This window comes from Dipodomys ordii, unplaced genomic scaffold, assembly GCF_000151885.1.
Source record: "Dipodomys ordii isolate 6190 unplaced genomic scaffold, Dord_2.0 Scaffold10, whole genome shotgun sequence".
Classification (NCBI taxonomy): Eukaryota; Metazoa; Chordata; class Mammalia; order Rodentia; family Heteromyidae; genus Dipodomys; species Dipodomys ordii.
The window spans coordinates 15922345-15949824 of NW_012267226.1; the positions used below are offsets into that span (position 1 = coordinate 15922345).

Consider the following 27480-nt stretch of genomic DNA (forward strand, 5'->3'; position numbering starts at 1 on the left):
CCTCTCTCCAGTTAGCCACCAGAAAGCCGGTCCCCACGCTGTGGCTCAAGTGGTGGAGGGATCGCCTTGAGCGAGGAAGCTCAGGGGCAGCGCCCAGGCCCTGAGTTCGAGCCTCAGGACCGACACACAAAGGTGCCAAGGGCAAACCGCTTAGGCCTTTCATTGCCCCGGCCTACAGCTTCGGACGGCTTCGCCCATCCGATGTTCGGGCTCATTTCCGCGCTAAACCCTCGGGGTCCCCAGGCCCCAGCCGCCCCCGACCCCCCTCTGACCCCCCTTCACCTCGCAGGCCCCGCCCTAACCTGTAGGGAGCAGCTCCTGACACCCCGCATCCTCTACCCCTCTCCTTTTTCACACTTCTCCCGAATTTGGGACGTAGCCCCGTCCCGCGAGGTTCCAGATCAGCCTCCCGTGCGAGGCCCGCCGCCCCGGCCGGGGAGGAGGAGCCGCCGACGCGCGCGCTTCCGGCCGGGGGCAGAGGGGGGGAGGGGGGGGAGAGAGTGTCGTAAACCGTGTCCGCCGGCTTTGCGACAGCGCGCGACGGCGCGGAGTGGCTGACGGCAGAACCGCGCTGCTCTTGGAGAGGTCACTGCGGAGACACCGCCTGGGTTTTGGGGCGTGCAGGGGTGGGGGGCCTGTGGCACTATGTGGCGCCTCTGTGCGCGACAGGCCCAGAGTGCAGCCCCGAAGGTAGGACTTGGGGCTCGCTGGACGGCCTTGAGAGAGGGACCCGGAGCCCCGAGCGCGAGCCGGCGGGCTGGTCCCACTTTGGTCCGTTGCCGCAGCGCGACCACCGGGCATGGCGGGGTCCGGGCCCTGTGTCGCTGGGGCCCCAGCCCCGGGCCCGCTCCTCGGAATCGCCTGCTGCTGCTGCAGCTTCTGGGGTCTCCAGGCCGTCGCTGGTATAGTCTACCCCCGCATCAGAAGGTGAGAGAGCCCCCCCTCCCCGGGACCCCCCGCACCTCTCGGGGCCGTCGGGTACTTGGGCCTCAGTGACCTGTCATCGCCCTTCTTCCCAATCCTCGCTTGGCCGGCGTCCTCGAGCTTGCCCCCAAGTCGTGGTTCTGTCCCATTGAGAGAAGCAGCTCCAGAGCCTGGGGCTCTAGGTAAAATGTCTGGCCAAGTTCGTGCCCTGCCAGAGCTACAGGTTACTGGAAATCGTCCGGATGCCAGGAATTCTCTTTGTGTCCAATGAGACTTAGTAAACGTCTTCTTCTTCTTCTTTTAAATGTTGAGTAGCCCTTTTTAAACTTGGTGCTTTTTTCTCCCCCCTTCTCCTCTAGGTTCCGTTGCCTTCTCTTTCCCCCACTATGCAGGCAGGCACCATAGCCCGTTGGGAGAAAAAAGAAGGAGAGAAAATCAACGAGGGAGACCTAATTGCAGAGGTAAGTTGTACAATCTGTAGGTGGACTTTAAAGGACTGGCTTGGCTAAATGGTTTGCACTTTAGCTTTCTGGAGAGTAGCTAACTCTTTTTTGCTTAAAAAACTGATTTCGCTCGCTGCTTGATATTGGATATATGTTTATTTATTTTGGTTTGTTTTGGCACTGGGGTTTTAAAGTCAGAGCCTAGGCACAGTCCTTTAGTTTTTTTGCTCCAGGCTGGTGCTTTATCATTTGAGTCACCCACTTTTGGTATGTTAGTGTTTAATTGAAGAGAAGAGTCTCATAGATTTTTCCTGCTTGGGGCTGACTTCAATCTTTGAATCACATATCTCAGCCAACTGAAATATCTAGGATCATAGCTATGAGCTGCTTACTGGTGCTTGGCCTCATAATGGCTTGGTATTAGAGATGATTGGTTAAATCAGTTTTCAACACTTGCCAAACTGATTTTTTTTAAACCAAGGTTTTGGGTTATTTTTAATATAATTTCTTTGAAATCTGTGATAGCAGCTTTATCTTCACATGACTGTTGAAGTGTGTCATTCTGGGTGCATGCTAAGAAACTTCACATTGGCATGACAAACCTAAGATACTGCTTTATGTTAAAAGGTTGAAACAGATAAAGCCACTGTTGGTTTTGAGAGCCTGGAAGAGTGTTATATGGCAAAGATACTTGTTGCTGAAGGCACGAGAGATGTTCCTGTTGGATCCATCATATGTATCACAGTTGGAAAGTGAGTAGAACCCCTGTCGTTTGTGGATGATCAGTGTTTATTCTTTTAATTCTAAATTGAAAAATGAGGACTCAACTACTTCCAAAGACCTGTGTGACGACCACATCTGCTTATCATCCCCTCGTATTTATGCATTCTTTCTCTTCCTTAGGCCAGAGGATATTGAGGCCTTTAAAAATTATACATTGGATTCCTCAGCAGCACCGACCCCACAGGCAGCCCCAACTCCATCTCCAGCCGCTGCCTCAGCCCCTGCATCTTCTGCTCAGGCTCCCGGCAGCTCATATCCAACTCATATGCAGGTGAGGCTCAGCTTCTCATAGCTTGCACTTGATGACTGTTTTTCATAAGTGCTATTAGAGCCTGGAAACTGGCTTTAAATCGGGTTGGCTCTTGTCATTTGGGAGTATACAGAGGTTTAACCATGAAAACTGACCGCTTTACTGCTGCTTGCTGTTTTCAAATGTGTGAATTTGGACAGATCCCCTAATCTTTCCCAGTCTCAGTGTAGTACACAGGCTAATGCTTTAAAATTTCTCACTCAAGAATATTATGTTAGAGAAGATAATTTCTAATTATGTTTTATTGCTGTACACATAGTTTAAACATTGGGTGCCATCCTTTAAAGGAACATTCCCAGTTGGTGTTTGCCTTTCCTTTTGGTAGTACTAGGGATTAAACCAAGAGCCTCATGCTAGGCAAGCATTCAATCACTTGAGCTATGTTCCTATCCCTTCTTTCCTTCTTTCCTTCCTGCCTTCCTTTCTTCCCTTTCCCAATCCTAGCACTTGAACTCAGAGCCTGGGCACTGTCCTTGAGCTTCTTTTTGCTCAAGGCTAGTACTCTATCACTTGAGCCATGGTACCACTTCCTGCTTTTTCTGTTTATGTGGTACTAAGCTTTATGCATGCTAGGCAAGCACTTTACCACTAAGCCACATTCCCAGCCCCCCACCCCTTATTTCCGAGACAGAATCTCACTACTTCTTGCTCAGACTGGCATTGAATTGTTGATCCTTTTGCCTCTACATCCTGAATAGCTGGAGTTCCTGGTTTGTGCCATGATACCTAGTCTTCCTTTGATATATGGTAGTCTTTTCTAAGAGTAGGTGGCAGAATTCTGGTAGTTTATTATTTAGTTGTTTTGAAATCTATGCCTGGTTGAATATCTTAATTGAATTAACGTGTATGTTTTCTACCTTTTTGTTGTGTGATATTTAAAATCATTTCTCTAGCAATTTTCAAGAAAATACTATTAACTATAATCACCAAAGAATACTATCTGTAGAATGCTAACTAGTCACCAGAGATTTTTTTCCCCCCTCCAGTGCTAGGCATTGAACCTAGGGCCTCATGCATGCTAAGCAAGTATTCTGCCAATAATCTATTTCCAGCCTGAAGATGACTTCTTTTTTGACAATCCTCGAGTTTGAGCTCTGGGCCTTTTCACTTGCTAGACAGGCACTGTACCAATGGGCTACACTTCCAGCCCATTTTTTGTACTGGTTATTTTAAGATAGGGTCTCACTTTTAACCTGAATAGCATCCTGTTTTATACTTCCTGCTGTAGCTAAGATGACAGTGTGTGTCAGCATACCCAGTTTTCCCCAGTTGTGGGGATTTTGAACTCTGGGCCTGGATGCTGACCCTGAGCATTTTTGCTCAAGGCTAGCACTCTTACCACTTGAGCCATAGCTCCACTTGTAGCTTTTTGGTGGTGAATTGGAGATGAGAATCTCAAGGACCTTCTTGCCTGGGCTGGCTTTGAACCACAATTCTCAAATTTCAGCCTCCTAAATCGCTAGGATTACAGGCATAAGCCATTGGAGCTCAGCCCATACCCAGCTTTTTATTGGTTTAGATGGGGCTTTATAGACTTTTTGCCCAGACTGGCCTCGAACTGTCATTCTCCTGATCCCAGCCTGTTGAGTTGCTAGGATTGTGAGTTAGTGGACCAATCAACAAAAGTATGTCTTAATTTAGTTTTTCTTTGTGTGTGTGTGTGTATGTGTGTGTATTCTGAGAAGTTTGGAACAAATGTAGCCTCTTATGCGTGAAAAGATAATAGAGGCTATTTCAAGAATTGTGTGGGTCAAGATCATTTTGTGAAACAAATTTCCACATTAATCTATACTTTTTTGTTGTTGTTCCAGTCCTGGAGCTTGAACTTAGGATCTAGATGCTGTCACTTAGCTCATAGGCTGAAAGCTAGTGCTCTACCACTTGAGCATAGCTTTGCTTCTGGCTTTTTAGTGGTTAATTGGAAGTAAAAGTCTCACAGACTTTCATGCCTGGGCTGGCTTTACATCTTGACTCTCAGATCTCAGCTTCCTGAGTAGCTAGGATTATAGGCGTGAGCCACTAGCACCCAACCTTTTTTTTTTTGGTGGATGGGTGGGGGAGACCTGGGCACTGTCCCTGAGCTTTTGTTGTTCAAGGCTAGCACTCTACCACTTGAGCCACAGTGCCACTTCAAGCTTTTTCTGTGTATGTGGTACTGAAGAATCAAACCCAGGGCTTCATGCATGCTAGGCAAGCACTCTACCACTAAGCCACATTCCCAGCCCCGTAGCACTCAGCCTTTTATTCTGTATTTTATGAAAAGATGAAAGATGGTTTGGGCCTCAATATATATTCAGGAAATAGTTTTGTCTGGAAGACATCTTTGCCATCCCTCTTTAAACTCCATCTTTGCTTCAAACCTAGAGAGTAGTTCAACATATCAGTGATAAGCTTGGGCTCTGAAGGGCAGTTTAAGCAGTGGGAAATGACAGAGGCTGCGATGGGCATATGTGGATTGTCATAGTCACTAGCATTCCCTGAAATGCACAGCTTAAGAGCTTTCATGTGTAATGATTCCTAGAATTAAGTAGACTACATGTATTTGTCTCTGCAGGTACTTCTTCCTGCCCTCTCTCCCACCATGACCATGGGCACAGTTCAGAGATGGGAAAAAAAAGTGGGTGAGAAGCTAAGTGAAGGAGACTTACTGGCAGAGATAGAGACGGACAAGGCCACTATAGGTGAGATTTGTTTTCAGCTTCTAATAATGAGGCACTGAGCTTCGAGGTTTGCCATCCTGGTCTATACTGAGTGAGTAACAATATGAACATTTTTACTGTTCTTAGGATGTACTTCCTGAGATGTTTTACAACAGTGACATGCACCATCAGATTTTTCAATTCCATGTTGTACACATTGAATCAAGGACTTGTCAGTTCAGCAGCTGTTCTTAGGCCAGAATTTTCTTCTTAGTGTACTTTTATGTTCCTAAAAATCTGTGTCAGAATTATCATTGTGAAATCTGGATGAAGGAAGGAAAGGGGAAAAAGAAGAAAAATCACCAACAAGACAGGAAAATACCAAAGGATTTAACATGATTTTTATCAGAAAACTGAAACTAGGGCTTAGATTGTTCTCATTCTTTGAGCTATACATACATACCAATCTTTTTAGATATATGAAATTTTCATGTACTTCATGTTAAGTGCTTTTTATGTTCTGAAACAACCCTACCCCTCCCCAATCATATTTATGGTAGTACATAGATAGGTACTCCTAGTATTAGAAGTTTCTTATGGGGGCTGGGAAGGTGGCTCAGTGGTAGAGCGCTTGCCTTGAGCTGAAGAGCTGATGGACAGCGCTCAGGCCCAGAGTTCAGGCCCCACAACTGGACCCCTTCCCCCTAAAAAAGAAGTTTCTTACTTCTGCTCCATTATCACCATTCAAGGGGAAGCCTGTTCATTTCTTTTTTTTTTTTTTTGAGTCCGGTCGTGGGGCCTGAACTCTGGGCCTGGGCGCTGTCCCTCAGCTCTTCAGCTCAAGGCTAGCGCTCTACCACTTGAGCTACAGCACCACTTCTGGCTTTTTCTGCTTTTGTGGTGCTGAGAATCGAACCTAGGGTCTCATGCATGCAAGGCAAGTGCTCTACCACTGAGCCACCTTCCCAGCCCAAGCCTGTTCATTTCATGGGGATTTAGCTTAGCAGGAGAACACAGGCACTCTCTCCAGTGGTGGCTTTCAGGGTATGTTCTTCAAGCCCATCTTTCTTGGATAGTACCCTGGAGCAAAGAGGGATTAAGAGTAGGATCCTGCAGTGGCCTGCTCTCCTTCCCCTCTCCACCAGAGCAATTCCTTTAGCTTTTTGTATATCAAACTCCTAAGATTTTTTTTTTTTTTTTTATTGGTCATGGGGTCTGAACTCTGGGCCTGGGCGCTGTCCCTCAGCTCTTCAGCTCAAGGCTAGCGCTCTACCACTTGAGCTACAGCACCACTTCTGGCTTTTTCTGCTTTTGTGGTGCTGAGGAATCGAACCTAGGGTCTCATGCATGCAAGGCAAGTGCTCTACCACTGAGCCAGCCCCTGGTTTTTAGTGTGTTTTTTTTGAGACAAGGTTTAGAAATTTGTCATTCTCTTTGTCTCAGTCTCCTTAGTATGAATATTGCAGGTGTATGTCACATCCAGCTTTAGTTTTCCTTTTGTGACTCAATGCTTAAATTTCTTGCAAGAAAAGCAGTAGCTGAATACAAGTTGTCAGATCATAAGAATCTAGCAATGCTGAATTTCTTCACATTGAAATATATGGTATAATACCAAATATAACCTCTTTGAAAATATTTGAATATGCTTTTACAGCTGAAATCCCCTATCACTGTCTACCTTGGAAGCTTCCTTGATTTGACTTTATGGGACTCTGATCTTCAGCAATACAGCTGATACCATCTTGAGTTCTGTGAATCTGCATGTGGATTGACCTTAGAGATATTTTCAGCAACTTTCAGAAGCATCTACCATTGGTCATCTCTCACAGTGCAAGATGCACTTTTTCCTCAAGTACCTTCAGTTCCCTGAATTGGAGGGCCAACTGTGTTTATTTACTTTGTACCACGTGCTGTGATACAATAATGATTAACTTAAATTCTTAACATCCCTGTAAGGTAGATATAGTCATCCTTGGTACCTGTGAGGTTCCAGGATGTTCCTCTACCAAAATCTCTACATATGCAATTTCATTATATAAATGAGCACATTCTTTTTCTTTTTTTTTTTTTTTTGTTTGTTGTTGCTGGAAAGTATGTGTGTGTTTGTGTGTGCTTGTATTTATGTGTGTTAAGAGACTGAACCCTGCTCCTGGCAAGATTTCTACCACTGAGCCTTACTCCTACCCTCTTCAGTATGTATATAATTAATATAGATATATACTATATATGTAATATAATATGTATGTATAGACACATATATGTATATTATATAAATACATTTAATACATGTAGATTTACAACATACATATGTGTGTATTTATAATTATGTGTGTTTATATGTATAATGTAATATATACATACACATATAATTTATACACATCTATACTTATATACGTGTGTGTGTGTGAATAAATGTTGTCAGGAGAAGTAGTTTATATCACGTATCAAGTTTTCTAATACTCAAATACACAAAGTTAATTGTATAAATACAATGCCGGTTGTGGGGCCTGAACTCTGGGCCTGGGTGCCGTCCCTTAGCTCTTCAGCTCAAGGCTAGTGCTCTACCACTTGAGCCACAGTGCCATTTCTGGCTTTTTCTGCTTATGTGGTGCTGAGGAATCGAACCCAGTGCTTCATGCATGCAAGGCAAGCATTCTACCACTGAGCCACCTTCCCAGCCCCTATATATCTTATCTACTGACATCTCTGACAACATGCCTACCTATTCTGTAACCTATGTTTTGAAAGAGAAACTGTTCAGTTCCACCACTATAGGCAGTTCTAATTCTTGGTGCAACTTAGGAACATGGAGCCTGTGAATGCCAAAGTCTGACTGTACTGTAATTGCTCTCATTTTGTAGATAAAATGAAACACAGGTTAGATAGTTTATAGAAAAGTGATGTTGTAGGGATAATGGTGTCTCTGAAATCCTTTAATGTATTTCCTTCTATTCAAGGTTTTGAAGTACAGGAAGAAGGTTATCTGGCAAAAATCCTGGTTCCTGAAGGCACAAGAGATGTTCCTCTAGGAACCCCACTTTGTATCATCGTAGAAAAAGAGGCAGATATAGCAGCATTTGCCGACTATAGACCAACTGGAGTAACTGACTTAAAACCACAAGCACCACCACCTGTCTCACCCCCGGTAAGTATGCCTCTAGAATCAAGAGAATTTGTCCCATCCATGTCTAAATCAAAAGGATTTCATTAGATGACATCCTCGGTTCTTTCAGTTCCAAGAACCTACAAGTAAGGAAGGAGCTAAGTTGTTAACTTTGATGGAGCCTGTAGGGTCTGTTATACTGCACAATCCACCTAATAGTTCATAGTTTGATCCTTGTAGCTTTTTTCTCCTGCTGTCTGGAGCGCTGCTTAGAACAAAGCTTAGGTGACATGTTCGATTTCTGCTTTGGGTATAAATGTGCTTATGGAAGGTGAGGTTTCACTCCCTGTTGTCTGTTGATTTTACTACACGATCTTCATTATATATAATTTTAGACCCTGCATATTCTTGGAAAATGTTACGATCATGACATGGCTTGGACAGAATTTAGTTTATTACTGTACTTTGTTCAGCATTCTGTATGCCTGTATTGTGAACTTATATTAACTCTAAGCATAGATAACCCTTATAATGAAGCTTCTACAGAGGGGAAAATTGTGCATGCTTCTCAAGGACTCATTGTCCTGAGTGTATGGGGAGGGAACTGTCCAGGAGCAGTGTTAGTTTGTTTCTTATGGTACTTTCCCATGTGGAATCTTGTAGTGATGAACTTGTTGGTGATGAACTTAATGAGAACTTAATAGGAAGAGATTAAAGTACAGGCAGGTGAAGATTATACTGTAGTTAGCTTACATGTGCTACCATGAAGTAAGATTGTTGGATTTTGTTGGGTCTTTGACAAGAATTATTACTCTTGCTGTTCCTCTGTCATGTAGATATTATGTATTTAAGCAGGAAAAATGTGCATTGTGATATTTGGGGGAAATGTTATTTAAGTTTGTTTAAGCTTATGAAGTTTTTAGCTTCATAAAATGTAAAAAGTCTTTGCTGTGGTGAATCAGTAATTTATAATTTTTTCAAAAGGTGGCCACTGTTCCTCCAACTCCTCAACCTTTAGCCCCTACACCATCCGCCACTCCTGCTGGGCTAGCTGCTCCTTCTGGACCAAAGGGAAGGATATTCGTTAGTCCTCTTGCGAAGAAGTTGGCAGCAGAGAAAGGGATTGACCTTTCACAAGTAAAAGGTAAATCTCTAGGAAATGAGACATGAAGTTAAGATCTAGCTAAACTATAGGTTATGGTGTCAACAAGGATAATAGGGCTTAGAAGGATGAAGGAGGAAAATATTTCCCTTTTGCCTTCACAGAGTATAGAAACTACTGTGTTTTACTTACTCTGCCTCCAGTCTATCTGTATGTAGGATTTAGATGCCTTTCCTTCACTTTGCTCTATTTGTGGGAGCAACCTATTATTGATGAAAGGAAATTTGCTTATTAAGCAAAGTTGTGTTATAAGGTTTGCTTGTATAATCTGAAGAACTTTCTGGTAGGGCAAGGTTGACTATAAGCAATAAGTGAAATAAAACATAAAGGTGAGGGAATTGGAAATGACTTAAAATAATAAACTCAGCTGTGTGCCAGTGGCTCATGTCTGTAATCCTACCTACTCAGGAGGCTGAGATCTGAGGATTGTGGTTCAAAGCCCGTGCAAAGCCAGCCTGAGCAGGAAAGTCTGTAAGACTCTTCTCTCCATTTAACCACCAGAAAGCAGGAAGTGACACTGTGGCTCAAGTGGTAGAGGTTCACCTTGAGCTGAAGAGCTCAGGAACAGGACCTAGTCCCAGAGTTCAAGCCCCATGATTGACCCCCGCCCCCAAAAAAAATAATAAAAATATTCAAGTGTTGTAGTACATACTGATAATACCAGCACTTGGGAGGCTGAGGCAGGAAGATTTTAAGTTTAAAGCTAGCCTGGGCTCTAACAAGACCCTCTTTAAGAAAACTAACTAAAATAAAACTAAGCCAAACTAAAACTCCCTAAAGACAATGTAAAATGCCTTATTCATCTCTTTTTTCCCCACAGTAAAAAATGTGGCTCAGTAGTTAGAACATGTGATATGGAATTTTGGCTTTATTGTTTTGTAATATGTCTGGGTGAATTACAGTTTAGCTTATGCATGTCTTAATCTGAAATCTTTTTGTGTTGTGTGTGTTTTTGTGTATATCAGTCTTAGGGCTCGAACTCAGGGCCTGGGTACTGTCGCTGAGCTTTTTTGCTCAAGGCTAGCAGCACCCTTACCACTTGAGCCATACTTCACTGGTAGCTTTTTAGTGGTGAATTGAAGACAAGAGTCTCAAGGACTTTTTTGTCTGGGCTGGCTTTGAACCTTGATCCTCAGATCACAGCCTTCTGAGTAGCTAGAATTACAGGTAGAAGCCACCTGTGCCCAGCTTTCCATCTGAACTCTTTAACTTACCTGTGTTTCCATCTACAAAACTAAAATAATAGTGTGCATCATATAGAATGATGAGAATTAAATGATCTGTAAAGTAAAAGCTCTTAGTATCTAGCATATAATTGCACAAAGTATATTACTTGTCATTCATATTGCTATTATTACCTAGCACTTAAATATTCTTTAAATAAACTTAATGTCTCATGTAGATAATTAAAATACTTTTACTCCTTTGAGGACCTGGTTTGATGGCTGGAACTATATGCTGCTCATTTAATTTGCACAGCATTTCTTGAAGTAGGACTACCATTACATTTTGGATAGGAAGAGAATCTTTAAAAAGTTGTAGTTTGAGACTAGATTTGTTTAGCTCTAAATCTGGTTTTCTTCTTCCCCTGTGCTGTTGTCTGTCTTTTTTTTTTTTTTTTTTTGCTGGTGCTAAGGCTTGAACTCAGGGTCTGGGGGCTCTCCTGGGCCTCTTTGTATTCAAGGCTAACACTTTATCACTTGAGCCACACACAGTGCCACTTCGGGCTTTTTCTGAGTGGTTTATTGGAGATAGGGCTTTTTCTGAGTGGTTTATTGGAGATAAAGAGTCTCATGGATTTTTTCTGCCCAGGCTGACTTGGAACCATGATCCTCAGATCTTAGCCTTTTGAGTAGGTAGGATTACAGGCATGAGCCGCCGGCACCGGCTCTGCTGTTTGTCTTGGTGTACTGCTATCATAATTGCTGAAGAAAAATGTGGTCAATTCTGCAGTTGTCCAGCTGTGGACACTTGGTGCTTGCTATCATCTACCTGCAAGCCATTATTTTCTGGCTAAAAGTTAAGCTGATCCCAGGACACAAAAATAGCTTGTACATTTTTTTTTCAACCTCTGAGATTTCTTTTTTTTCTTCCCCCTCTACAGTATGTTATTTCATTCTGTAGGTGATTAGAATTAGGCACTTGGCTTAGAGAGAGGAAGGACTGGTTTAATACTTAAATCTGAAGAATTTAGACATTATTTTACTAAAAAGACAAATTGAAAAGTCCCAGTATTCTTACCATGTAAGCAAAGATAGCTGATTATAGTTGATTCATTTATTATAAAAGCAAATCATTACTGAGTACTCTGTATGCATGAAGTACTTGTTCATAAATTAGTAAGACTTCAGTTTGAATTGCTCACTGTGGCCAGCAAAGAATTAAGTGAGCCAAAAGGGAGTAGCTTAGTACTTCACAGAAGGCTCTGAAGGTAAGAAGCTTGAGTTTAAATGTCAGCTCTGCCATCTACTAACTGTGTGACCTTTTGTATCTGTCACTTCATTTGTGTATAAAAATAAAACTTAATAGGTTGTGAGCAGTCAACAAGTGCCTACAGAGAAAGAATATTAGTTCCCATGGTAATTTTTTTTTTTAAAAATAAGACAATTTAACAGCTAGGAAAGAAGTAGAGTTATAGTGAACAGCAGGATAGATCTGTGTGCTGTCATGACTACTTTTAGACGGGAGGCTGAGGAAGACCTTCCGGATGAGGTGATGTGTGATCTGATCTGCAAGATGAGTCAGTCAGCTGTGAGTCAATCAAAGACATGGGGAAAGAGCCTTTTGGGCAGAGACTGGCAATATACTGTTTGAGCTTGGAAAAGAGCTTAGCATTTTTGAGGAGCATAAATGGAGGGGTTTAGAGGGAGGCAGGATCTAAAGGTAAGAGATAAGGTTGGAAAGATAGAGATTCAAACATCAAGGACCTTATAGATCATGATGAAGAGTTTCATCTGATTTGAAATATAGAAAGCTATTGAAAGACTTAAGGAGGTGAAAATAAAATGGTTTATATTTTTGAAGGATCATTTTCATTGCTCTGAGGAAATGGGATAAATGAAAGCTGTGACACTTGTGATGATTCTGTGGTTAGAGATGATGCTGGTGACTTAGAATGAAAGTGGAAATGAAAAGAAGTGCCAGATTCTGAGATTCATTATTTACATAGAACCAACAGAACTTAGTCATGTGTGTCTTTGGGAATTTGACAGCTGTAATTTCAGATGGTGGAGTGCACGAAAGCAAAATGTGGTCATTTCTATACCTGTGTCACCTAATCTTTTTTTTTTTTTTTTAATTAATCCTGGGGTTTGAACCCAAGGCCTGGGCACTGTCCCTTGAGCTTCTTTGGCTTGAGGCTTGTGTTCTACCACTTGAGCCACAGTACCACTTCTGGCTTTTTCTGAGTAGTTTATTGGAGATAAAATTTGTCACATATATACCCAGGTCTGGCCAGGGTTCACTCAAATTTTGTAGTCTAAATGAAAGACAGCTAAAAGAACAGATGTTAGGATAGGTACTTAATAGAGCTTAACTGTTCTTGAGACTGACTCACCTCCTCCCCATGTAAAGAATACCCCTTGGAGCCAAGGGCTGATGGCTCATGCCTGTAATCCTAGCTACTCAGGAAGCTGAGATCTGAGGATCCAGCTTGGGCAGGAAAATTTGTTAGACTCTTTATCTCCAATAAACCACCAGAAAACCAGAAGTGGCACTGTGGCTCAAGTGATAAAGCGCTAGCCTTGAGCTGAAGAGCGCAGGGACAGCACCCAGGCCCAGAGTTCAAGCCCCACCACCACAACAAAAAGTGTCATGGAGCTGGCTTCAAACCAGGCTCCTCATATCTCAGCCTCCTGAGTAGCTAAGATTACAGGTGTGAGCCACTGTGCCCTGCTAATCTTGTCATTTATCATAGGTGGAAAACTGGGTGAAGACCTGGTGATAGCACAGTGAGTAGCTCATTTCATGGTTTGCTATGAAAGAAGCTGTAGAAATGTAGGTGTAGTTTTAGGGAAATGTGGACTTTAGGTTTCTGAAGATAAGTGATAATGGGTGAGGCTAGTATAATTTCTCAACTCTGGCCATATGATTCTTGGTTATGGTTATAAGGTATGTTAAAGATTTATTATGGGGTATGCCATTTGCATTGTGGGATGTTGCTGACCACCAAAATGTCTCATGCGACTATTACAGAGAATCACTAGTTTAACGGAAAGGGATTGGGCAGGATGTTTTTTGGCCAGGAACCAAGTTCTTAAGAATATATGAGAGCCGGCCGCTGGTGGCTCACGCCTGTAATCCTAGCTACTCAGGAGGCTGAGATCTGAGGATCACGGTTCAAAGCCAGCCCGGGTAGGAGAGACCATGAAACTCCTATCTCCAATAAACCACCAGAAAACCGGAAGTGGCGCTGTAGCTCAAGTGGTAGAGCACTCGCCTTGAGCTGAAGAGCTGAGGGACGGTGCCCAGGCCCAGAGTTCAAGCCCCACGACCGACAAAAAAAAAAAAAAAGAATATATGAGAAGGCTGGGAAGGTGGCTCAGTGGTAGAGCACTTGCCTTTCATGCCTGAGGCCCTGGGTTCGATTCCTCAGCACCACATAAGCAAAAAGATAAAAGTCGGAAGTGGTGCTGTGGCTCAAGTGGTAGAGTGCTAGCCTTGAGCTGAAGAGCTGAGGGACAGCGCCCAGGCCCAGAGTTCAGGCCCCATGACCGGACCCCCCCCCCAAAAAAAAAAAAGAATATGAGAATGAGTGGTATTGGCCTTTTTAGGAATTTGGGTTCTTTTTATCTATTCTAATGGATGAGTTTATTAGTTTGGTGGTATAGTTTGGTTAATAGAGCCTGAGGTAAAGGGATCAGCTGGAGACTGAGTCTGGGAAGGAATAGGGTTAGAGAGATTGTAAACAAGTCTTCTTAGAGATTGGAAGGTAAATTTAAAGTAAACAATTGAATTTCTGGGCAGTTTTTTTTTTTTTTTGTCAGTCATGAACTCTGAGCCTGAGCGCTGTCTCTCAGCTCTTCAGCTCAAGGCGCTCTCCCACTTGAGCCACAGCATCACTTCTGGCTTTTTCTGCTTATGTGGTACTGAGGAATCGAACCCAGGGCCTCATGCATGCAAAGCAAGCACTCTACCACTGAGCCACCTTCTCACCCTCTCTGGGCAGTTTTTGTCTGTGCATTTTAGGTTTGTGGTTCTGAACATGAGAATCACCGTGTATGTCATTTATCCCCCCTGGTAACATTAAGCTACTCTGCTTGGTAAGAAGTCAAACATAGTTTTAGAATTTTACCCTAGAGTGATTATAACACCAATCTGTACAAGATATTTTGGGAAAGGAAGAAACCAAAGACAAGAAGAAGGTCATGATAATGAGAGAACAGTGGAGGAGATTTTGCAGTGATGAGTTAGAGAATAGTCCAGGCTCAACAAGCTTAGTATCAGTGCTCAGGGGGTATTTCCTTGTTGTGGGTGGATAGATGAGAACTTCCCTTAGATCCTTCCTTGAGATCCACTCATGAAATGTACTTTAGAATATCTCACACAAAGAAGCATCTCATAAGATGAAAGCTTTAGTAAGGATTTATTTTAGTGTAACAGGGTTAAAGTCAAGGGAAATAGAAAAAGAGAGAAATATTTCCTATTCCCCAAGCAGGAAATTTGGTGAGAGACTCAAATGGTGGTTCTTCCCTAACTTCTATTCTTAGCTGCTATGGGAATGCACCTAGTCCAGTGTGTCTGGCAACCCCTAATCCTGAGACAGTGATTTTGGGTGGGTAAGATGAGTGAGGCCCACCCAAAACCCCAAGTAACCTTTAGGACTAACATATACTTTTCTTTCTGTCTTTATCCATTTATGAATAGTTTGCAGATTTTTATCTAATTTTCCCGACTCTTCATCTATCCTACCTCATTCTGACACCAAATGTTTTGAGTTGTTATTCTGTATTTTGTTTGTTTTTCCTACATGACTCAATTCTTTCCCACCAACTGGGTACAGGCAGTTCAGTCCAATTCTGACATTTACCTAGATTTAGCATCAGACTCGACAGATGTATGAACTCAGTCCCATAGGTGACCCTTCAGATTCCAGTTGTAAAGCCTGGAGATCCACATCCAGGTATCTAACTCATGTCTAACCTCTCCTTAGGTTTGACAATTTACAGGAATAGCTGACATAACTCAGGAAGGTATTTAATGTGTGTGTGTGTGTGTGTGTGTGTGTGTGTGTGTGTGTGTGTGTGTGTGTGTGTGTGTGTGTGTGTGTGTGTGTGTGTGTGTGTGTGTAGGCAGCACCTCAAAAACAGCTAAATGGAAGAGATGCATATGGGCAAGATAGAGTAGGAGGGATACATAGCTTCTGTTTCTCCTCCAGCACAGATGTGTTTACCACAGAAGCTCTCTGCCTTTCACAATGCAAAACTTGTTTTCCTTTTCCTTCTTTTTTTTGTTCCATTACTACTAGTAGAAGCTTGTACTTAATACCTTGAGATCTTGCTTGACTTTTTCATCCAAGAATAGTGCTAATAGTTCTCTACCACTTGAACCACACCTCTACTTCTGGCTTCTTTGCTGGTTAATTGGAGATAACAGTATAGAGATTTTGTCTTCCCTGCCTGGCCTGGAACCATGATCTTCAGGTCTCAGCCTCCTTAATAGCTAGGATTACAGACATGTAAGCCTAGTGTCCTAGGCTTTCTTTGCTTAGAAGTATCATCACAGACATGATTGATACAATCAGTGACAGTTGGTCATTGAATTTAATTTCTAGTCTTCTGCAGTAGTGGATCAGAAATTAGAGCAGTGGAGGAGGAAGATGGGAAGATGGAGATGAGAAAGGGGATTGAAACACCCTCCCCTCAGGTGTTGGTATTTCAGCTGACCATCCCCTTTTCTGGTAGGGATCCAGGAACCCCAACCTGAGTTACCTGATGAATATAAAAACTCTGTGGTGTTCAGGATCTTTCTCTGAATAGCAGAAGACACTATGACATAGGAAATGTCAAAGGTTTTAGGAGGTCCATGCCAGGAACCTAGAGCAAGAATCATACCACAGGGAGCGCAGTCACAGATATGGATGCTGTAATTCTAGGTTTTGAGACTATTTAACTACCCCCAATAACATGGTCTAGTGGTTTGTTAGCGACCCTTACAGAATTGCAGGTTAGTGATGTGTGATGGTTGTGTGATACTTGGTATTTCTTCCAGGGACGGGACCAGAGGGCAGAATCATCAAGAAGGACATTGACTCTTTTGTGCCTTCTAAAGCTGTTCCTGTGAGTTATATTTGAAACTTACATTTACAAAATTTCTCCCGCAAAGCACTTTGTTTTCTCTATTAACCATTTTATAAATAATGCATGAATGAAATAATTTAACCAGAACTGGCATTATAGCAGTAAACCTCTATGCCTCACTGGTTTCTTTTCTTTTCTTTTTTTGTTGTTTCTTTCTTTCTTTTTGTTGATCATGGGGCCTGAACTTTGGGTCTGGGCGCTGTCCCTCAGCTCTTCAGCTCAAGGCTAGTGCTCTACCACTTGAGCCACAGTGCCACCTCTGGCTTTTTTCTGCTTATGTGGTACTGAGGAATTGAACTCAGGGCCTCATGCATGCAAGGCAAGCACTCTATCACTGATCTACTTTCTCAGCCCTGTTTTCTTTTCTTTTTGGTTGTTACTTTTGTTTAGTTTTGCAAGAGCAAAATTATTTTTACTTAAGCTAGTCATTGAATATATTCTGGCACAAAGAAGACGGGTGGTGATTAAAATGTGACTTTAGATTCTAAGTAATAAAAAGTTATTTAAAGTTCTTAAATATAAGCATTCTAATAATTCCACTATCCCTAGGAATAGAGCTAGCCATTCTGTAAAACTCTGATTTTTCTGTCTGACATGTTATATGTAGAGCAGATGTTTACGCTAAGATTGGGGCACAGTTATTAAGAATCTTTTTCTCCCCCATAGGCTGCAGCAGCTGCTATGGCTCCCCCAAGTCCAGGTGTGGCACCGGTTCCTACAGGGGTCTACACAGATATCCCAATCAGCAACATTCGTCGAGTAAGAACATTACCCTTTCTGGAGCAAGAACTGTTGGGCATCTTCCCTCTCTTTGGGTTCATACTGAAGCAGAGGTCTTTTCAGTTGGGAATATTAGATTATAGGTTTAAGGAAGTTTAGTTTGGTCAGTTAAGCAATGGGTAGACATTTAAATACTGGGAAGGAAGAAAGAAATGTGTGATAGTGAAATCTATTAGAATGTTTGAAGTTGTGCAGTCCTCATCGCTGTGTCTGATAATGTGTGGGTGAGCCTTGCCAGGGAGCAGACTGAATCACGTACAGCCTCCTCTCAGATCACGTTTACTGACTTTTGGATCTCTTTCTCTGCAGGTTATTGCACAGAGATTAATGCAATCCAAGCAAACTATACCTCATTATTACCTTTCTATTGATGTAAATATGGGAGAAGTTTTGTTGGTACGGAAAGAACTTAATAAGGTAAAACTTTTGGCAATTCTAATTTTCTAAATTATAGAAATAGTCTTCCACCACTGAACATTTTATTTTTGACTATAGATTTTGTTACAGTATGCTAGTTGAATATATATAGAAAATAACTCATTTTAACTTTAACTTTGAGAGAGAATCCTGGAGAATTCTCATCTTGCAACCTCATCTTGCAACTCTCATCTTGTTTAAAGCTTATCATTTTAAGTTGACTGAGCCATTGATAGATTTAGTTTAGTGAAATCAGTGTGATGCTGTACTCAGGTATTCTTTGGTAAGTGAGAAGCATGTTTATCGTCAGATGTCATGTACCTAGTTAGGTTTAGTAGCTTACAAGGACATAAGGCATAGTCCTCCTTCATTTAGAATCTAATTGGAGAGATGTAACATGTGCAAGGGAGGGAAGGCAATTGTTATGAAAGTGAAAATAAGTACTCATTTGTGGGTCAGTCTCTTTACGGTAAGGTGTAATTGTCTGCTGAGTGACACTGTAGAGTTTTGTTGAAGTGGAGACAATGGGGAGAGACCTATGAAAGTAGTTGGGAATTTCACAGTAGTATAGGGCAGACTTGTTGAGCTAAAGTGTTTGGATTGGCAGAGGTTGAAGAACGTTTATTGTAAGTATGGAGAATCAGTGCTTTAAAAATGGAAGGAATATAGCGTTTGTGGGGGATAGATTATTTGACATACACCATAAGCCAGTTTAAGGAAAACCTTGATTTATAAGAAAAGTTTGAACTTGATGATTTAGACACTAAATAAGAGTCTATTAATGTGTTTTTTAGTTGTTGTTTTTTTTTTTTTTTTGTTGGTTGTGGGGCTTGAACTCTGGGCCTGGGCGCTGTCCCTGAGCTCTTCAGTTCAAGGCTAGTGTTTTACCACTTGACCCAGAGCGCCACTTGCGTTTTTTTTCTGGTGGTTAATTGGAGATAAGAGTCTCATGGATATTCCTGCCTGGGCTGGATCCTCAGATCTCAGCTTCTGGAGTAGCTAGGATTACAGGCATGAGCCACTGTTACCCGGCAATTAATGTGTTTTTGGACAGTAAAGTAACAGGATAGCAGGATTTCAGAAAAGGCTAAAGTGATATATATATATATATATATATATATATATGGACATATAATAGCAAACACTAGTTTTGCTTCATTGTAAATAAAGCATGAAGTTATGTAATAAGTGCCTACATTAACAATGAAGTAGAAATCTGCACATGGTAATATATGTGTGCCTGTAGTTCTAGCACTCCGAGGCTAAGGCCAGAGGATTGTGAATTTAAGGCTAGCATAGGCTATATAGTGAGTCCCTGTCTCCAGAACAAACAAACAATCCCTGCATTTGATCCCCAGCAATACTGAAAACAGAAAGGGATATAGGAAAGGTTTTTTTCAAGGAAGTGAAAACTAAAAGCTGAATTTCTTGGAGTAGCCTACATGGAAGAATATGTCTGACCTCTCTGATCTCCTCTCCTACTGTTTTCCCAGTTGCTTTATTCCCCTGTAGGTGCTGTAATTGTCTTGTTACTCCTCCACACTCTGGCCCCAGGTCCCTTGTCTTTTTTTTTTTCTGTGGTGCCTCTAATATCCACATAGATTTTCTCCTTCCCCTCCTAAGGGTTTGACTCTATAGCTCTGTCTCTTATTTCCCCTATTCTAAAATTGCAACTTCTTCCCTCCTCCCTTCCTTAGTTTACCTTCCCTACTTCTTTTTATAGTTAGCATGATCTAAAGTATTATGTCTCATTCATTCATTATTTCCCCTCTCTTTCCCCCTGTCCCCCAGCCACAGTTAAATGAGAGTAGGACTTTATCCATTTTGTTCAGTGCTTCATACTTAGAGCTTTGGCATTATATGCCCAGCCTGGAGTCGACCCTCACATATAAGTCATGTAACTGAATTCTGTTCCACTCATTTGTTGAGTCCTCCCCTCCCCTTTCTTCCCCTCCCCTCCATTATTTCCCTTTTTGCCCGCCCACCCACCCTCCTTACTTCCTTCCCTCCTTCCTTTCCCTCCCTTCCTCCCTTCCCCCTTCTCTCTTTCTCTCTCTCTCTCTCTCTTTTTTCTTTTTCTTTTTTTTTGCTCAGGGATAGTGCTCTGCCACTTGAAACACAGTTCTACTTTGAGCTTTCTTGGTGCTTAATTGGAGATAAGAGTCTCACAAACTTTCCTTCCCAAGGTGCTGCTTTGAACTATCATCTTCAGATCTCAGCCTCCTGAGTAGCTAAGATTACAGGTGTAAGCCACTGATTCTCAGCCTCCACCTTTTTTTTTTTTTGCCTAATTGCTCTGGTTAGCATCTCTAATATAATACTGCAATGAATAGAGTAGCAAGAGTGGATAACCTTGTCTTGTTCTTGATCCTAGTTCGTAACTGTTAAGACTTACATTAAACAAAGTGAAAGAAGCAACTTTAGATTTCATTTTGCTCTTTTTACCTCACAATATTTGTGTATTTTCATTTCCATAGTGTCTTTCTTAGGATTACAGTCTGGTTCATTTCGGGGGGAGAAAATTTAAGAAAACTATGACCATTTCTTGTCTTCACAGATTTTAGAAGGAAAAAGCAAAATTTCTGTCAATGACTTTATCATAAAAGCTTCAGCTCTGGCATGTTTAAAAGTTCCTGAAGCAAATTCTTCATGGATGGACACAGTTATAAGACAGTAAGTAAAACTGGAGAAGCTACATATCAATCTTTATGTTTTTCATCCCATCTAATGTGTAATTAGGAGCTAAAGGGAGAGATGACAGTCATTGGTAAAATAGTTTGAAAATAACACAAGAACACTTGTAAGATAGTACTAAATTCAGTTTGTAAAGACTACAAGTTCTCTGAGTTCAGTGAAGAGAGCAATGTAAAAATAGTCTAATTAAGCTAGTAACAACTCTTACAAAGCAAGGTGAAATAAATGGGCTTTCAGAGCAATGTTGAGTACAGTATTTGTTAATACTATGGTGACATCTGTCATGGTGCTTTGTGTCACATGTTTTCATTTAGTTCTTTTTCTTTTCTTTTCTTGCCATTCCCAGGGGTTGAACTCATGGTCTGGGCACTGTCCCTGAGCTTCTTTTGCTCTACCACTTGAGCCACAGCACCACTTTTGGCTATTTCTGTGTATGTGGTACTGAGGAATCGAACCCAGGGCTTCATGCATGCGAGGCAAGCACTCTACCACTGAGCCACCTTCCCAGCCCCAGCCTGAGTATTTTCTTGTGTGTAGATTAATGCTTTTTAAAGTTTTATCATCATTCTCATCTATTTGGGAAGAAAAACAAAACCCAAATGAGTTTTCCTTCCTGCTGTGCTCTCACATGCTCATGCCGCCTCTGTGGCCGGTTGTGTGCACATGCTGGCGGAGACCCCTGTGTAGGAGCCAGTTCATTTCACTGTCCCTGGAGCCCACAGACTGGGGGCTGAGCAGGCTCACGGGACTGCCCCACTTCAGGTTAAACTCTGTCCCCTTTAGGCTAAACTCTGACCAAATGGGCTGCAAACTCAAGTCCCCATGACACTGTCTTTGGGTTTGATTTATTAGGACAGGAAAATACTAGATGTAGTGAACTGCCTTGCTGTAAAAAATATGGCAAAGGATATAGATGAATTGCAGGTAAAGAAATGGTCAGGGTGAGGGCTGGTGGTCAAACTAACATGTTGTCTCTGGGCATACTACCTGCATTTTAGTAACTTAATGGGATAGAAATTTCTAAAATTGAATATGTTTTTGTAAAGCCTGGAGACCATCTATATAAGACCATTTATATAAGACATATTTTGAAGAAAATATGTCATATAAATACAATGGTAATACAACTTTTATTAACTAAATTTTTAATTGTGCTTATGAAAAGACATATAGTATACCATGGATACAATAACCTGATTTTAATTATTAAGGTAGGAACTATATATATTTACTAAGTAATATTCTAAATTTATGTTTGTATTCTTACAAAAGTTCTACATTATTTCTCAAAATGGTTGCATCCATTGCACCTCCAATGGATGAGGATTCCAGTTTGTCCAGTCCTCACCAACACTTGTTTTTTTTTTTTTAATGAGCACATTTCTTTTTTTTTTTTTCTTGGGTTCGGTCATGGGACCTGAACTCTGGGCCTGGGCGCTGTCCCTCAGCTCTTCAGCTCAAGGCTAGCACTCTACCACTTGAGCCACAGCGCCACTCCCGGCTTTTTTCTTTTTGCTTATGTGGTGCTGAGGAATCAAACCCAGGGCCTCAGGCATGCAAGGCAAGCACTCTACCACTGAGCCACCTTCCCAGCCCCTCACCAAAGCTTGTTAATGTGTTATATGATTTAAATAGCTATTTAGAAGTATATGAAGTAAGAGCCATCTGCTTTTAGGACTATGCAGTGCGGAAAAAAATACTCTTAACTGGAAGGATCAAGGGCATGGCAGGTTCTGCGAACTATTGATTCTTACAAAACGCCTTTCATTCTTACAGCTATTCAAATACTGAACACAATGTTTGCTGGATTCAATGGTGAACAAGGCAGGGAACACAATGTTTTATCAGAAGGCAGTTTACTAAAATCTATTGTGGGGCTGGGAAGGTGGCTCAGTGGAAGAGTGCTTGCCTTGCATGCATGAGGCCCTGGGTTCAATTCCTCAGCACCACATAAGCAGAAAAAGTTGGAAGTGGCAATGTGGTTAAAGTGGTAGAGTACTAGCCTTGAGCTGAGGAGCTCAGGGACGGTGCCCACGTCCAGAGTTCAGGCCCCCACTGACAATAAAATAAAATAAAATCTATTGTGAAAGGATGATTTTTTGAGCCATATTTTTATTTTCATTTCATAGATAGTTGTACATGTTTATGTGGTACAGTATGGCATTTCTTTTTGTTGAGAATATTCTAGCTATTTTAAAACATCCACTTATTGTGATAATGGTATAGTTTAATAAGAAAGTAGTATTTGCCTGGCACTAGTGCTCATACCTATAATCCTAGCTATTCAACAGGCTGAGATCTAAAAACTGTAGTTGAAAGCCAGCCTGGGCAGACAAATCCAAGCGACTCCTATCTTCAATTATTAGCAAAAAAACTAGAAGTAGAGTTGTGACTCAAGTGGTAGGGTACGGCTAAGGGAGAGTGAGACCGGGAGTTCAAGCCCCACTACCAGCACAAAAAAACAACTCTTCCCCCCCTTCTCCCCCCCGCCCCCAAACCTCAGTGTTGATTATTTGATTTATTTTTTCTTTCTTTTTTTTAAACAGAAATCATGTTGTTGATGTCAGTGTTGCAGTCAGTACTCCTGTAGGCCTCATCACGCCCATTGTGTTTAACGCACACATAAAAGGACTAGAAACCATTGCTAATGATGTTGTTTCTTTAGCCACCAAAGCAAGAGAGGGTAAACTGCAGCCACATGAGTTCCAGGTAAGACACTGGAAGGATTTTTTTTATGGGGGGGGGCTTTTTATTGGTTTGTGGGACACTGTTCCACTATGTAGCTTAGTCCTGAAAAGAAAGAACAATGAAGTCACACATCAAAAGCTGAAAAAAAGATACTATCCAACTATCAGTACAAATAACTGGCTTTTGTTTAGATTGTATTGGTTATTTTCCTTTTTTTTTCAGTAATATGTATTCTATTCAGGCCTTTCTTAATACAAAGTAAAAGATTATCTTAAGGCATTTTCCCAGAGCATTTCTTTTTTTTGGGGGGGGGGGTCTGGTTGTGGGGCCTGAACTCTGGGCCTGGCGCTGTCCCTCAGCTCTTCAGCTCAAGGCTAGCGCTCTACCACTTGAGCCACAGCGCCACTTCCAGTTTTCTGGTGGTTAATTGGAGATAAGAGTCTCATGAACTTTCCTACCCAGGCTGGCTTTGATCAACTATCCTCAGATCTCAGCCTCCTGAGTAGGATTACAGGCGTGAGCCACCAGTGCCTGGCTGATTTTTTTTCTTTTTTTTTTTCCAGTATCCTAGTCCAACTCAGAGCCTTACTAAGTTGCTTAGCCTGCTTGCTCATGGCTGATGCTCTACCATGTGAGCAATGCCTGCAGTCCAGGTTTTTACAAGTTTTGATTGGAGATGACGTTTCATTGTCTTTGTTGCTTGGCTGGTTTTGAACCTTGATCCTTTTATCTAACCGTCCGGAGTAGTTACGATTACAGTTGTGAGCCTCCAATGCCCAGGCTAATATTCAATCTTTCTTCCTTTAGGGTGGAACTTTTACAATCTCCAATTTAGGAATGTTTGGAATTAAAAATTTTTCTGCCATTATTAATCCACCTCAAGCATGTATTTTGGCAATTGGTGCTTCAGAGGATAAACTAGTTCCAGCAGACAATGAAAAAGGGTAGGTGCCTAAATGGAGAGGGAGTTACAAGCTCATTTTCATTACATTATGCTTAGTCTTGTGCATCTGCTTTACCAAGTTACTGGCATGGGTATTGGAATTTCAGGTAGAGTCAAATGTAAATGTGGTTTGATAGTCTGTTGGGTATTGTTTATCTGGGGTCAGATTTTTTGGGAGCATTTAAATCTAGATTAGAGTTTGGTTGTGTTGAGACACTGCGATGTTAACACTTGTCTATCAATTGAAAAAAAATTGAGATTGCTAGGCAGGGGAGGTTTGGAGAGGACTAGTTTTTCAGAGAAAACTATGGGTGAGAGAAATCTAATGTACTGAAGAAGGATGAAAAAGAGAATAAGTAATGACTGCAAAGAAGGAAACAAATGAGCTGGGCGCCAGTGGCTCACGCCTGTAATCCTAGCTACTAAGGAGGCTGAGATCTGAGGATCGCAGTTCAAAGCTAGCCCATTCAAAGCCAGCCCCGGCAGGAAGGTCCGTGAAACTCTTATCTCCAATAAACACTCAGAAAACCAGAAGTGGTACTGTAGCTCAAGTGGTAGAGTGCTCACCTTGAGCTGAAGAGCTGAGGGACAGTGCTCAGGCCCAGAGTTCAAGCCCCATAACCAACAACAAAAAAAAAAGAAACAAATGAGGGTGAGAGACCTTGTGTCCTCACCACTGAAGAAAATCAAGTTGAGAATCTGCATCAGACACCCTAAACATTAATTATTGCCTACTCTTAAAAAGCTTGTCAGTTGTAGGTATTCCCCTGTTTAAATACACCATTAGTTTTGGGTGGAGAAGGGTATTGTGATGAAGAAAAGATTAGGTATATTTGTTAACTAATGAGTAATTCAGTTCTAAGAGTCAATATGAGCCAATGCAAAATAACACTAATGGAAACAAAAGTGCTCAAAACAAAACCACAAGATAACACAATATAAGGTAAAAAACATAGAGCCCCACAGTTTCATAGACTTTAAACTAGAAGTTTTAAATCATGGATTGGTATTTCCCTATCTAAATTTGTCTCCACTTTTGTTTGGGGAGGGGTATTATGGTATAGAAAGGAGATTATATCAACTGGGTGATCAATCAAACCCAGAGAACAAGCTATTAGTAAGGCTCCCCAAAAAGTTAAACCAAAAGGTTTTCCAAATGGGCAGAATATTCATATAAATGCAAGAAAAATGGCAAGTCAAGAAAGCTTAATTCCCACAGAAAATAACCAGGCAATAAAAAAGACAATGAAGGACTTAGAAGATAGTTCTCAAAATGCTTAAAAAATACTGCTGATAAAAATATGATTAATGAGGAGATAGGAAGCCTACACAAGGCAAGTTGTGAGGGTGGTGAAACTAAATATTATTAGAATTCACAGAATTCTTCTAATTCATGTAGAATTCATTCTACAAACCTTAATGAATTCCAAGAGAAGGAAAAAGGAGTCCAATGAGGCAATAGTCACTCAGCTAAAGGATATGATAGAAGACACAGATAAACAAATTAAGGAAATGAAGTCCACACAGGACCTAAAAAAATTCCATAGAGATTGAAACCATTACAAATGAACAGTTAGATGGCAGAAAAATAAAAAACAGAGTAGAAAGTCTTGACAGCAGAATAAATGATGTGGAAGACAGTCTCAGGGATCAAAGATTGATTAGATATAATAGAGGAAGAGGAGACAATTTTCCAGAACAAATCCAAGAAATAAGAAGCTTGTAAGAACTTCCAGATTCAGTCAAAAGGCCTAATTTAAGACTAAGAAGTATTGAGGAAGGAAAAGAGTAGGCAATTAAAGGGATAGGACGAATTTAACAGAATTCTAACAGAACTTCCCAAACATGCAAATGTAAATAAATGTGGAATGAAATTCCTCAGGGCAACAACTTTTATGAAATGAAGTTAATCCTGTTTGAAGTGGGATTCTCTTTGAGATTTACTTAGATGAGAAGGCAACATTTTTTTTTTTAAAGAGATAGTAAATATTTTAGTTTTCTGGACCATATGGTCTTCATTCTACATACCCCACCATTAAAATATGCAAGCAGGCAAAAAAATGGTAAATACTGTGTAAATGAAAAGCTTTCTCTATAAAAAGAGGCAGAGGGCTGGATTGGACCAGGTTGTATAGCTTGTCACATATCTACTACCTGCTACCTGGTATGTTTAGCTCTTTGAACTGAAGATACAGGTAACACTAAAAGTAGGAGGAAAGTAATATTACCTGGGTGGGATTAAGGGCAGGATCAGGATTGATTAGCTAAAATCCATCTTTTCAGAAAATCTAATGTTTTGTTTTCCTTTTCTAGATTTGATGTGGCTAGTATGATGTCTGTTACACTCAGCTGTGACCATCGAGTTGTGGATGGAGCAGTTGGTGCCCAGTGGCTTGCTGAGTTTAGGAAATACCTGGAGAAACCTGTAACCATGTTGTTATAATTTACTGAAGAACTTCTAGACTCCCAAGTCACTTTGGTTCATTCTTATCAAGATATTTATATGTTATTAAACAGGTGGTTCTTTGAAAGTTTAACTAGTTATTTTTATTATTGAATCTATCCATATGCATTGTTTGTAATGGGCATTACAGAATGTTTTTTAATGTCAGTTACATACAAATATTGTGTACATTTAATGTCAGATTTTCATTTGTGCACTCCTAGTCAAGAGAGACACATGGCCTTGTTCTTTAAGCGATATGTATTTGCACTAGGATACAGAATAGATAGGATGTGGCTCCCTAGAGACCAGTGTGCGGAGGGATCGCAGATGTAAGTAACCTTGCCTTTCAAATTGCGTACATGTGAGAGCAGGAAGTTAGAAAAATTGCTTCTCTTGGGGGAAAGGCTAGGGTTTGAATTTTGGAATTTAACCCTGATGCTTCTATAACATGATTATGGTTTGTCACACATGGGAGTGGTAGAGAGCTTCAAGGAGACTGAAATTTTTACGGTCCACATTTTCCTAAGCTTCCTCAATCAACTGTCTTTTAAAATGAGTTCTACATAAATGATTGTTTTTCTTAAGGACAAATGGTAGTGGATATGTGGCTCAAGTGCTGAAGTGCCAGCCATGAGTGAGAAAGCTCAGTGAGGGCTGGAGCTTGAATTCAAGCCCCAGAACTAGCATCAGCAAAAAAAAAAGATAATAAAAATTTAAGTCCGCTTCTTGATAGAACACCTTATGTATTTATTTAAGCAGCTTAAATGTGTGATTCTGAGAGAACTCTGTAGTTAATTCCAAATAAAAGGACATGCTTATAGAATTGAAGTTCTGGGGGGTAGAGGTTTCC

The 27480-nt window shown here is 41.2% G+C and overlaps 1 protein-coding gene across 1 annotated transcript; it reads left to right on the plus strand.

Annotated features, from left to right (window-relative positions):
• The first annotated feature begins 560 nt into the window (after nt 1-560).
• Dlat (dihydrolipoamide S-acetyltransferase) lies at nt 561-26715 on the plus strand. The gene is made up of 14 exons (XM_013009803.1): nt 561-927; nt 1284-1385; nt 1995-2119; nt 2271-2421; nt 5015-5141; nt 8057-8244; nt 9187-9346; nt 16574-16641; nt 17329-17421; nt 17752-17859; nt 20417-20532; nt 23100-23262; nt 24049-24185; nt 26498-26715. Exons 1-14 carry the CDS (start codon nt 646-648, stop codon nt 26625-26627), a joined length of 1950 nt encoding a protein of 649 aa, XP_012865257.1. The 5' UTR covers nt 561-645; the 3' UTR covers nt 26628-26715.
• Nucleotides 26716-27480: the final 765 nt, after the last annotated feature.